Source organism: Neophocaena asiaeorientalis, unplaced genomic scaffold, assembly GCF_003031525.2.
Source record: "Neophocaena asiaeorientalis asiaeorientalis breed wild unplaced genomic scaffold, Neophocaena_asiaeorientalis_V1.1 scaffold99, whole genome shotgun sequence".
Classification (NCBI taxonomy): Eukaryota; Metazoa; Chordata; class Mammalia; order Artiodactyla; family Phocoenidae; genus Neophocaena; species Neophocaena asiaeorientalis.
The window spans coordinates 803,224-816,237 of NW_020173022.1; the positions used below are offsets into that span (position 1 = coordinate 803,224).

General features: G+C 38.3%; 1 protein-coding gene across 1 annotated transcript in view; it reads right to left on the reverse strand.

Moving 5' to 3' along the window:
• ADCY10 (adenylate cyclase 10) overlaps positions 1 to 249 on the reverse strand; it is an 81,091-nt gene extending 80,842 nt beyond the window's left edge. Inside the window, exon 1 of the mRNA XM_024742424.1 lies at positions 78 to 249. Coding sequence (XP_024598192.1) covers positions 78 to 228 — 151 coding nt within the window. The 5' untranslated portion in view covers positions 229 to 249. The remainder of the gene's footprint in view (positions 1 to 77) is intronic.
• Positions 250 to 13,014: the final 12,765 nt, after the last annotated feature.

Sequence of the window (13,014 nt, forward strand, 5' to 3'; positions counted from 1 at the left end):
CTCTGCAGTCAAGCTCTGCATGTAATTCCGATTCAAGCCTGTTGTTCCCCCACATTAAACATCCCTTTTGTGCTTGCCTGAAATATCAACAAACATCAAGACTCCATCAAAATAATCCACAGAAGGTCGCTCTGGAGAAAAATCTCCATAGACAATGAGGTCCGGTAAATGAGCTGCTATTTTGACAATGGACCGATCCTGTGATTCATGTTCTCTTCGAGTGTGCATGTTAAGGCAGATGTTCAGGGTTGTATGGTCACCGCAGTCGCCAGATAGACCTTCTGGAAAGCAAAGCTGAGAATGGAGGCAATCTGACTTACATTCGTTCACTCACTTTCCTATTTCTTTCTTCCCTTTTGCTTTGTCTAACCTGTGGACTGCTTATTTAAGTGGTTGAGGTGATAATGGCTGAGTTGTTGACCATGCATTTCCGTGAAGGGGTGAGCCCTCAGGGTACAAGTGCTGTGGTAGAGGGGCCAGTAGCACTAATCCCTCCATCCAAGCCCCTTTTCCTTCTGTCCACATGTCCCCCCTTTCCCTCCCCCTCCCTTTTGGTCTCTCATCTTTTCTCTCTCCTTTTTGAAAATTAAAAGAGAAAAGTGTAGACATGAGTTTATGTTTGTGAATATTTATATAAAGGTGAGTAGCAAAGTGGAGTATTATATATAAGAAAGAGGTTAAGTGTTTTAAGGTATAGGCGTAAAGAAATAGAGGGAAAGAATTAAAAGGTGTGTGTGTGTGTATAAGACTTTAAACTGTAAGTGGGAGGAAATATTGAAATTTTAATGTGTTATGCAGTTAGCTTTGAGAAAACTAGGATTTCCTAAGGCGTTCATTTAGCTGCTGGGGCTGATGAAATGATCATTCCTGAATGTTGTAAAAATCATGCTCTACCACCCTGAACAGGAATAGCATACCCAGTATTTTCAGAGCAATTCAAGTTCTTGGAATAAGTGATACAGATACTAAGTGAATTTAAAAAAGGAGGAACTGATACTCACCAACATGGAGGACGTGCTTAGTAATTTCAACCAAACATAGGTCATGTTTGGGTACATAAGAGTATTAGAAGGAAAAAGCGAGTTAACATATATCTTAGACTTCAGGAAAGCATTTTTTTTTAAATCAGGGAAAACATTAGTATATTAGTATATTTAACAAACAAAAAAACAAACCTTAAAATGGATAGAAACCTCTAAAAATGGGTACTAAATATTAAGTATTAGATAATCTTTAAAAGGAAAAACCTTGGTAAATGCAAATGTTAAGAAGTGAACAAAAGGTAGAAGGAGAAGCATATAACTAAGGTTAAAAAAAATAAAAATATCATTAAAACACAGCATATGCTAGGAATAGTCAATAGATGACAAATACATCAAATAAAAAATTTCAGAGAGTGAATTTGATAAATGCTATATGAATTTATCAAAGAAGGGTGTGAGAATGCCCAGAATGAGCTGAGACCTAGGAAAAATGATGAAGTTAAGAAAACCCAGAGGGACTTTTAGGTTTTATTGAAAGCAAGGTAATTAATAAAAGAGGAATAAGGACAAAGCTTAACTATGATGTACTACACAGCTCTTCTTTTGTTTCTGTCTTCTCCACTATGGAGAATTGAATATATAACAAATATTGACAAGAAAGAGTTGAAGTCCACGATAAGAAAGCAGTGATAAAAAACTAGTCATTTAAATTCAAGTAGCCATTCCCAGATAACCTATATCCACTGAAATATATGGAAAGAACTGACAGATGTAATGTCAGTAATCTCAAAGAATAATGGAGAATGAGAGAGAGGTTGGAAAACTAGAGACGGGTACATTCTCTTCTGAATTTCAAAAGATGAGACTACATGTGGATTCCTGAAAACACCGTCTGGTAAATGTGATGTATCAGTCAGTATAAGCTAGGTTTTGTTTCATTAACAAAAAAATCCAAAATCTCAATGGCTTGAAATAGCCAATGCTTATTTCTTATTCATTTCCTGCTGGTGCTACATGTCCATTGTAGGTTGTCTGAGGCCCTACTCTATCGTTGCCTTCACTTTGGGACACAGGCTGGGACATTTTGGTTGTGGAGACAGTGGGAAAAGAGGATTTGATTGCAGACTCGTTCTTAAAGTGTTTTCCCAGAAGCGATATATTTCATTTCCACTCAAATGACATTGGCCAAAGCAAGTTATGCAACATATCTAATTTCACCTAAGTGGGAAAGTGCAATTCTACCATGTGTGCAGTGAGAGTGAGAGCTGGGATATTTGTGAGTTATCATACTTGATAATATGTGAGCACTTAATCAGTAACAGGTGATTAATCATACTTGATAATATGTGAGCACTTAATCAGTAACAGGTGATTAAAAGGAGTCAAAAAGGATTCAGAGCTGAGAACAAACTAGCCTTATTTCCTGTTTTTTTTTTTTTTGCGGTACACGGGCCTCTCACTGTTGTGGCCTCTCCCGTTGCGGAGCACAGGCTCTGGACGCGCAGGCCCAGCGGCCATGGCTCATGGGAGCAGCCGCTTTTCCCGCACCGGGGCATGAACCCGTGTCCCCTGCATTGGCAGGTGGATTCTCAACCACTGCACCACCAGGGAAGCCCATATTTCCTTTTTTGATTTATTAAACTTTAAAATCAAGAGAACGCTGTTGACAAAGTATATCTTGACTTTAACAAGGCATTTGGCCGAATTTCTCACATCTTTGTGGGTAACATACAAAATTATAGGAGTGATGAAAATATAGTTAGCTGGTTAACAATTAGACCTAAAGGATATTGATTTGTGTTCTAGTGTCCATTCAGAGGGGGCCTCCATGAGTATGCTAGAGGACTCAGATAAAGATATAATTGGAAGGAGAGCTAATGTACTGAATGATAGAATCAGGATCTTAAAATATTTTAATTGACTGAAATAACAATGAAGTTTTTGAAGAATAAATGCAAATAAGTGCTGTGCTTAGAATTTTAACAAAATCAAATGCATAAGCATGTGGTGTAAAAGACTAGATTTACTGCAAATCCAATGTTATCTTTAAAAAACTTACTTATTGAAGGATAACATATGCACAGAAAAATGCAAGATTCCTAACTGGATAGCTTGATGAATTATTATAAAGTGAACAAATCCATGTTCTCTACTCATATCAAGAAAGAACAGTACTTCCCCAGTGGCGGGTTGAGAGTCCACCTGCCAATGCAGGGGACATGGGTTGGAGTCCTGGTCTGGGAGGATCCCACATGCTACGGAGCAACTGGGCCCATGTGCCACAGCTGCTGAGCCTGCACTCTGGAGCCCGTGGGCCACAACTGCTAAGCCTGTGTGCCACGACTGCTGCGGCCCGTGCGGCTGGAGCCCGTGCTCTGCAACGGTGGAGGCCACCGCGGTGAGAGGCCTGCACACCATGGCGAAGAGTGACCCCTGCTTGCTGCAGCTGGAGAGAGCCTGCACACAGCAGCGAAGACCCAACACAGCCAAAATTCATTCATTCATTCAAAAAACAAATAAGGAACATGACCAGCACTACAGAAGCCTGTTTCATGTCATCTCCCGCTCATTCCCCCCACATCTCCCCAAAGGTGACCTATCTCCTGCTTTCTAGCACCATAGATCATTTTTACCTTACTTTTTAACTTTATATAAATGGAATCATATATACTTTCTTATTTTTTCTCAATTGTTTGTGACGTTTATCCATGTTGTTGTGTGTATCTCAGTACTCATTTATTTTCAGTGCTGTATGATATTGCTTGACTATACATAAATTATTTATCCCTTCTACTACTGACCTATGGGTTGTTTCGTTTTAGGCTATTAGAAATAATGCTGCTAAGAACATCCTTGTACATGTGTTTTCGTAAACACATGTATGCATTTCACTTCAGCATATACCTAGGAGTGGAATTGCTGGGTCAATTTACACCCCACAAGCAAGATGTGAGAAGTCAGAAGCTCCATAACCCAGCTAACATTTGCTATTGTCAGTCTTTTAAAATTTTGGTCATCTTGGTAGGTGAGTGGTGATATCTGTGGTTTTATTTCCCTGGTGGTACTAATGAAATTAAGCACCTTTTCATATGTTTATTGGCCATTTGGATGTAATGCAAATCTTATGGTAGTAAGCAGTGTTCATATCTGATTCGGAGTATTGGGTTTAGTTTTGCCCACTTTAATTGAAGTTCATGGACTATGGAATGTGAGGAATGATGGCAGAGATTGGAAACGTTGTCAGATGATGACATTTGGGTGAAAATGGCCATTGTCTTCCAGTGTTTATTTATTATTGTTTTATTTTTTTAATTTTTATTTTATTTTATATTTTTTACATCTTTATTGCAGTATAATTGCTTTACAATGGTGTGTTAGTTTCTGCTTTATAACAAAGTGAATCGGTTATACATATACATATGTTCCCATATCTCTACCCTCTTGCATCTCCCCCCCCATCCTACCGCTCCAGGTGGTCACAAAGCACCGAGCTGATCTCCCTGTGCTATGCAGCTGCTTCCCACTAGCTATCTACCTTACGTTTTGTAGTGTATATATGTCCATGTCTCTCTCTCGCTTTGTCACGCTTACCCTTCCCCCACCCCATATCCTCAAGTCCATTCTCTAGTAGGTCTGTGTCTTTATTCCTGTCTTACCCCTAGGTTCTTCATGACATTTTTTTTTCTTAAATTCCATATATATTTGTTAGCATACGGTATTTGTCCTTCTCTTTCTGACGTACTTCACTCTGTATGACAGACTCTAGGTATATCCAACTCACTACAAATAGCTGAATTTCATTTCTTTTTATGGTTGAGTAACATTCCATTGTATATATGTGCCACATCTTCTTTATCCATGCATCCGATGACGGACACTTAGGTTGCTTCTGTGTCCTGGCTATTGTAAATAGAGCTGCAATGAACATTTTGGTACATGACTATTTTTGAATTATGATTTTCTCAAGGTATATGCAATCATATGGTTTTTCTCCTTCAATTTGTTAATATGGTTTATCACATTGATTGTTTTGCATATATTGAAGCATCCTTGCATTTTTGGTATAAACCCCACTTGATCATGGAGTATTATCCTTTTAATGTGCTGTTGGATTCTGTTTGCTAGTATTTTGTTGAGGATTTTTGCATCTACAAAGTCCACCTCCTAAGTTTGGGATGATTCATTGTCTATTCATGTATTCCACAGACATCAAGCTGATTGTGGAGCTTTAATACTTTTGCTTCTGAGGCTGCTGGGAGAGATTTCCCTTTCTCTTCTTTGTTGTAACAGCTCCCAGGGGCTCAGCTTTGGATTTGGCCCCGCCTCTGCGTGTAGGTCGCCGGAGGGCGTCTGTTCTTCTCTCAGACAAATGTATTTCTGGTGTATCTGTGGGGAAGAAGGTGATCTCCGTGTCTTACTCTTCCGCCATCTTCCCGGAAGCTCTCCTGTCTTCCGGTATTTAAACTGAACTGTGAAAGTTGTGGAGTAACCAGGAGATACATGTGCAAAGTCTAATGCAGACCCCTGAATTTAACAAAAGAATTCCCCTACTTTCTCCTTCAGGTAGGGATTGGATTTGGCTAAGCAAGAATAAACTTCATGGGAGGGCTGAAGAGGGAAAGGAAAGCTGGCGTTCTTTGGGAGCTACTCTATCAAAGAATAGGTAACCTTAAATAGTATAAGTTCTGTAGGAATGGATGCTCTGAACAGGCTTCCACAGATGGGCTGAGCGGCCATGAACAGTTAGGACTGAGCAGAACTGAGCAGGGTGTAGCTCTATTCCTCCCTCTCCTGCCCCTCTTCGTTGACTATCTCAACTTTGCTCTCTTTTGCTATCACTTGAAAGAGTGTCAGATTTAGCAAATAACAATATAGGACATCCAGTTAAATTTGAATTTTAAATAAACAGTGAGTAATTTTTTAATATAAATATATTTCAAATATTACATTTTATTTAGCAACCCTACTACCAGCCCCTTCAATGTTGGCAATACCACATACTCTTCACATGCACAGTATGGAATGTTTTGCTTTAGTCTTAAGACTCACACTAAAACGGGTTAGATTTATTGATTGATTGATTGATTGATTCAAAAGGATCAAGTGGGATCAATGGCTGGCAATGCCTGGGAGGCAAATTTAAACAGTGTAAGGATGAACATTGGGCCTGGGTAGTCTTAGGAAATATTGGATATCCTTGTGAGAGACTGCATGTCCATCTGCCTTCAAGGTTGTAGAGGTGATTCTCCTCTTTAGTGGAAAGATGAATTAGATGATTGCTAAGATTCCATTTTTATTGAAGTATAATTGATTTACAATGTTTCAGGTGATTAAATGAGGTGATTTGAAGATTTAGACAGATTTTTCTAAGTTTATGATTACTAGGTAAGGAAAGTAGATGCGTTTGGAGATTAAGATGACAAATACAGAAGGGAAACTAGAATAACAAAATTATTTGTTCATGGGCTGAAGAGGCAAAGACATCTAAGATGAACACCTGAGCTTTTCTCATGAACATCCATAAGAACACAATTGGAATTTTCTCTTTTAGAAGACTCAGTTTTCTGCTTTAAGTTCTGCAACATCAGAAAATGATTAGTGATATGGCACATACCACATTGTAATTATAATTTATTAAGACATTTTTTAAAATAATCTTTTTTTTTTTTTTTTTTTTCGTTCTTTGATACTAAAATAATCTTCTTTAAATTAATTAATTATCTATTTATTTTTGGCTGTGTTGGGTCTTCGTTGCTGTGCACGGGCTTTTTCTAGTTGTGGCGAGCAGGGGCTACTCTTTGTTGCGGTGCATGTGCTTCTCATTGTTGTGGTTTCTCTTGTTGCGGAGCATGGGCTCTATGCGCACGGGCTTTAGTAGTTGTGACACTCAGGCTCAGTAGTTGTGGCGCACAGGCTTAGTTGGTCTGTGGCATGTGGGATCTTCCTGGACCAGGGCTTGAACCCATGTCCCCTGCTTTGGCAAGCGGATTCTTAACCACTGCACCACCAGGGAAGCCCTATTAAGACCTTTTTAATGTAAAGCATTTTACAGAGGTTGCCTCATTTAATCCTCAAAACAGCGCTGTGAAGTAGGCCTCATCCCCATTTTATAGATACAGAAAATGAAGCTCAGATGAATTTGCCTTAGGTCACATAGCTGGAAAGCAAGCCCAGGTCTGTGGAATTTCAAAGTCCATATTCTTTCTATTATACCACGGTATACCCCATTTGTATATGTTTTATGACACTTTGGGGATGTTTATGACCTAGAGAAAATATGTATTTAATTTTAGAGCACTTTCAAAGCATGTTGATGGTACCCTCATCAAATATTTGGCCAATTCAATCACAATCAAGAATAGAGCTTGAACAGAGCGGACACTCAGAAAGCATGAAAGCATCTAGGAATGAGGGTACCTGACAGAGTGAAAGAGCAAGGCCCCAAAGATATACCAACACAGATTTTCCTGAATGGAGAGTGTGTGTCCAGTTTTATTCTGCTTAAAGAGAACTCAGCAGTACCCCCAAAGGCAAATGAAACTAAAGATCAATCAATAATATCCATTATTGTTTCTCTAAATATCTTTTCTAGAAACTTCTAATAGATTTCAGTTTTCATCCCATTTTTCATCAATATGTAAAGTCAGGTTTTACAAGAATCCAAAGGAGATACTCTCAACATAAAGGGATAATGTTATCTGCCACGAAAGCTTGCCAGACCACTCTAGCCAAGGAAATTTTTCCTCTGAGCTGTTAGGGCACTTAGTGTTTGTAAACTTAAGTGCTTTATTATATATTTAAAAATCCTTGATTATCTATTAATCTGTTTATGGCTTCTCTGAATTGAAGCTTCTCTGTGTTAAAGATCACGTTCTACATATATGTTCGTTTCCTCCATAGTATCTTTCTAGAGCCCCTTCACATGGTAGGCATTTGCTATTTGATGACTGATAAGAAGGATATTATGTGAGAAGATGCAGAAGATAGGTAAGTAGACAGGAAGCTAAAAAAATAGAGCATCTAGGGTAAATAGGATGAGGTAACATTGAAACCTTCAAGCTTCTAACCTCACTTAAATGACTGACACAGATATATACAAGGGGGACCTCCAGTCCTAGCCCAAGGCCTTCCCACTTTCCTTAAGCTCCCAAACTTGTCTTCTTCCCCAAGGGTTGCCCTCATCTTTAACTCTGCAACCATTCTTTCTACTCAGACTCCTACTGCCACATACCTCTTCTTTCTTCAAGGCTGAGGAAAAGCCAGAGCTTAGATTAGGGCCTAGATCTTTCAGGAGTGCAGAAAACAGGAAAGGGGCCTGGATGACATTATTCAGAAGACAGCAGAAGTGCCATGTCTGTCTATAGCTGACACATAAAATGACAGTTTTGTCTAAAAACCGTTTTCCTGGCCACAACCTCATCAGAAGCTCATTGTTTCACGGGCACTGACTATGCTTCTGATTGGCTGGCACTGCCCTCCCCTCCCCCACCAGCCCCAGTGGCCTATTGCTCACGCAAGGACTGTTTCAGGTTCTCTAGACTGGATATTTGGGGCAAGGGTCAGGGAGACTGATAAGACGCCAGAGTAGTTTTCACAACTCTTTCTCTATGTGGTGGGTGGTTGAAATTAGGCAATAGTTGGTAGGTGATTATCGTAAAGACAAGTATCTCCTGAGTAAACACCCAATTTTGGTCAATAATGATTGTGACTTTTACCAGGACTATGAAATTTACGTTACAATACTTCTCTTCAGAGATTTTTGTGAGGTAAAAATTTCACCTGTCCTTTCTGACTGGTCAAGCCCATACTTCCACTCAAATTCACCCCACAGATAACAGCAATACAACGTGGCACTGGATTTGAGTTTCTTCATCCTATGGACACTGGCAAAATGCGTTTTAAGAGGGCGGCATATTTTCTTTTCTTTTTTTTTTTTTTTTTTTTTTTTTGACGCGGCATGTGGGATCTTCCCGGACCGAGATCACGAGCCCGCGTCCCCTGCATCGGCAGGCGGACCCTTAACAACTGCGCCACCAGGGAAGCCCAGGGCGGCATGTTTTCTAACAGCTTAAATCAATTTTGATTTTCTAGCTGTTCTTATATATATCACAATGACAATTAATATTTAGTGACACATTTGTAAAACCTGAATTTTAAAAAGTTGAGCTGAAAATCAAGCAAACATTTTCAAACAAAGCCCAGCCCTATAATTAAGTTTACTGTGTATTTCAGAATGTTGAAAAACACAGTTTTCTTAAGGGAGGAGAAAAAGAGGCTCATTTAATTATGTTTGCTGAGTAAATTTTCTGGCATTGTGGAAACCGGTCTTAACATAGTTATATTCATACCTCATATAATTAAACAGACTCCTTAGGGAGAAAGCCAGTCTTAATAAAATACAAGTACTTTCTATCTCTGTTTCATTATATAAACAAGCTCCAGTAAAACTGTTCTGTTTTACAGAGAGGAATCTAGGCTTTGAGGTCAATCCTTGTTTCGATTCAACCTTTCACCATCATTATAACAACTTAAAAAAACAATCTGTTTACCATGGAGAAAAAACAGTATTGATGTACTTTGGATCAATGTTGTTTTTTGAAATGAATGCCAAACCATAAAACAGATGAGGTTAAGAATTTATCTCTTACTGAGCCTCTCTACCCCACCTCTGGCCCACCACCCCAAAACAGCTTGTTTTCTGCTTTAACCTGTGAAAGCCTCAAGAATTCCAACAGTTAGGACCTCAGAAGGTGTGCAAATAGGTTGACACATTATATCCTTTGGGCAGCTAAATTAAAACTCCTTTGTTTAAGAAAGTGCTTTTTGGGTCTGTCTTCAATTAATAAGCTTCCCGAGGAGATTGGTTCAAGATGGCGGAGTAGAAAGACGTGCACTCACTCCCTCTTGCGAGAGCAATGGAATCACAACTAACTGCTGAAAAAACATCGACATAAAGACACTGGAACTCACCAAAAAGGATACCCCACATCCAAAGACAAAGGAGAAGCTGCAATGAGACAGTAGGAGGGGCGCAATCACAGTAAAATCAAACAAGACAAGGATGTCCACTCTCGCCACTATTATTCAACATAGTTTTGGAAGCCCTAGCCACGGCAATCAGAGAAGAAAAAGAAATAAAAGGAATACAAATTGGAAAAGAAGTAAAACTGTCACTGTTTGCAGATGACATGTTACTATACATAGATAATCCTAAAGATGACACCAGAAAACTACTAGAGCTAATCAATGAATTTGGCAAACTTGCAGGATACAAAATTAATGCACAGAAATCTCTGGCATTCCTATACACCAACAATGAAAGATCAGAAAGAGAAATTAAGGAAACAATCCTATTCACCACTGCAACAAAAAGAATAAAATACCTAGGAATAAACCTACCTATGGAGGTAAAAAAACCCCGTACTCAGAAAACTATAAGACATTGATGAAAGAAATCAAAGATGACACAAACAGATGGAGAGATATACCATGTTCTTGGATTGGAAGAATCAATACTGTGAAAATGACTATATTACCCAAAGCAATCTACAGATTCAATGCAATCCCTATCAAATTACCAATGGCATTTTTTACGGAACTAGAACAAAAAAAATCTTAAAATTTGTATGGAGACACAAAAGACCCCGAATAGCCAAAGCAATCTTGAGGTAAAGAAATGGAGCTGGAGGAATCAGACTCCCTCACCTCATACTATGCTACAAAGCTACAGTAATCAAGATAATATGTTACTGGCACAAAAACAGAAATATAGATCGATGGAACAGGATAGAAAGCCCAGCGATAAACCCACACACCTATGGTCAACTAATCTATGACAAAGGAAGCAAGAATATACAATGGAGAAAAGACAGTCTCTTCAATAAGTGGTGCTGGGAAAACTGGACAGCTATATGGAAAAGAATGAAATTAGAACACTACCTCACACCATACACAAAAATAAATTCCAAATCAATTAAAGACCTAAATGTAAGACTGGACACTATCAAGCTCTTAGAGGAAAATATAGGAAGAACACTCTTTGACATAAATCACAGAAAGATCCACCTCCTAGAGTAATGGAAATAAAAACAAAAATAAGCAAATGGGACCTAATGAAACTTCAAAGCTTTTGCACAGCAAAGGAAACCATAAACAAGATGAAAAGACAACCCTCAGAATGGGAGAAAATATTTGCAAACAAATCAATGGACAAAGGATTAACCTCCAAAATATATAAACAGTTCATGCAGCCCAACATTTAAAAAAACAAACAACCCAATCAAAAAATGGGTAGAAGACCTAAATAGACATTTCTCCAAAGGAGACATACAGATGGCCAAGAGGCACATGAAAAGCTGCTCAACATCACTAATTATTAGAGAAATGCAAATCAAAACTACAATGAGGTATCACCTCACACCAGTTAGAATGGGCATCATCAGAAAATTTACAAGCAACAAATGCTCGAGAAAGGGAACCCTCTTGCACTGTTGGTGGGAATGTAAATTGATACAGCCACTAATTGATACAGTATAGAGGTTCCTTAAAAAAATAAAAATAGAATTACCATGTGACCCAGCAATCCCACTACTGGGCATATAGCCAGAGAAAACCATAATTCAAAAAGACACATGCACCCCAATGGCCATTGCAGCACTATTTACACTAACCAGTCATGAAGCAACCTAAATGCCCATTGACAGATAAATGGATAAAGAAGATGTGGTACATAAATACAATGGAATACTACTCAGCCATAAAAAGGAACGAAATTGGGTAATTTGTAGAGACATGGATGGACCTAGAGACTGTCATACAGAGTGAAGTAAGTCAAAAAGAGAAATACAAATATCATATATTAATACATACATGTGGAATCTAGAAAAATGGTACAGATGAACTGGTTTGCAAGGCAGAAATAGAGACACAGATGTAGAGGACAAATGTATGGACAGCAAGGGGGGAAAGCAGGGGGAGGGATGAATTGGGAGATTGGGATTGACATATATGCACTAATATGTATAAAATAGATAACTAATAAGAACCTGCTGTATAAAGAAAAATAAAATTAAAAAAAAAACTTCCCATTTTCTGACATTTTCTACGTTTTATTTAACACCTGTCATGCACCAGGCACTGTGTTAAAACATTACCTCGATTATCTTGACGACAATCCTATGAAGTAAGTACTATTATTTTCCCCATTTTACTGTTGAAAATACTAAAGCTCAGAAACAAACATTAACAAGGTCTCACAGTTAGTATGTGGCAGAGTTGGGTTGAAACACAGGCCTATCAGACCTGGCCTTGAGAAAATGTACCTAATGAAGCGATCAATAAGGATGTTAGAAAATTTTGATATAGAATTAAACTCAACTAGACTGAGTGATTTTTACCACTGTGAAAGCTTCTTTTATGAAGTTTAGTAGCTATATTGATAGTAAGGACTTCTGGGATACAGTTGCTTCTTTCTAAGTTTTTGAGAGTAGTTATGAAACTGATCACTGACAGCGAGAGTTTTCGATTGGATACATATTAGAATCTTTAATTTTTAATAGTGGGATGGATGAAAGTTTTTGGGCAGAAAGGAAGCATGAGACAGTCTGTCGATGTAGCTTCTGAGAATCAAAAGGATTGTCTGTGATTGCATCTAAATGCTACAATTAATTTGACTGACAAGTGGGGCTTCGGAGAACCCATATAGGAAAGAGCAGGTTTTAATGAAAAGGAAGTGAAACACCAATTCAACACACACATTTTCATAAACTTTTTTGTATCTGTGCCATATTTCATAGTATATGTTTTCCTTAAATGCTTAACCCTAGAAAATATGTACACATGTGTGCATTCACATGCCAAACAAATATAACAGTGTGGCTTGAAAAGAGAAAGCAGTAATAATTTGACACTTGAGGACCTCTTCACTTTTGCCTGTGTCAAATTTTCTAATCTTTCCTCTTCAAAGATGGACAGTGCTTTAATCAACTATACTCCAATATAAAATAAAAAGGTTAAAAATACCCCCCAAAAC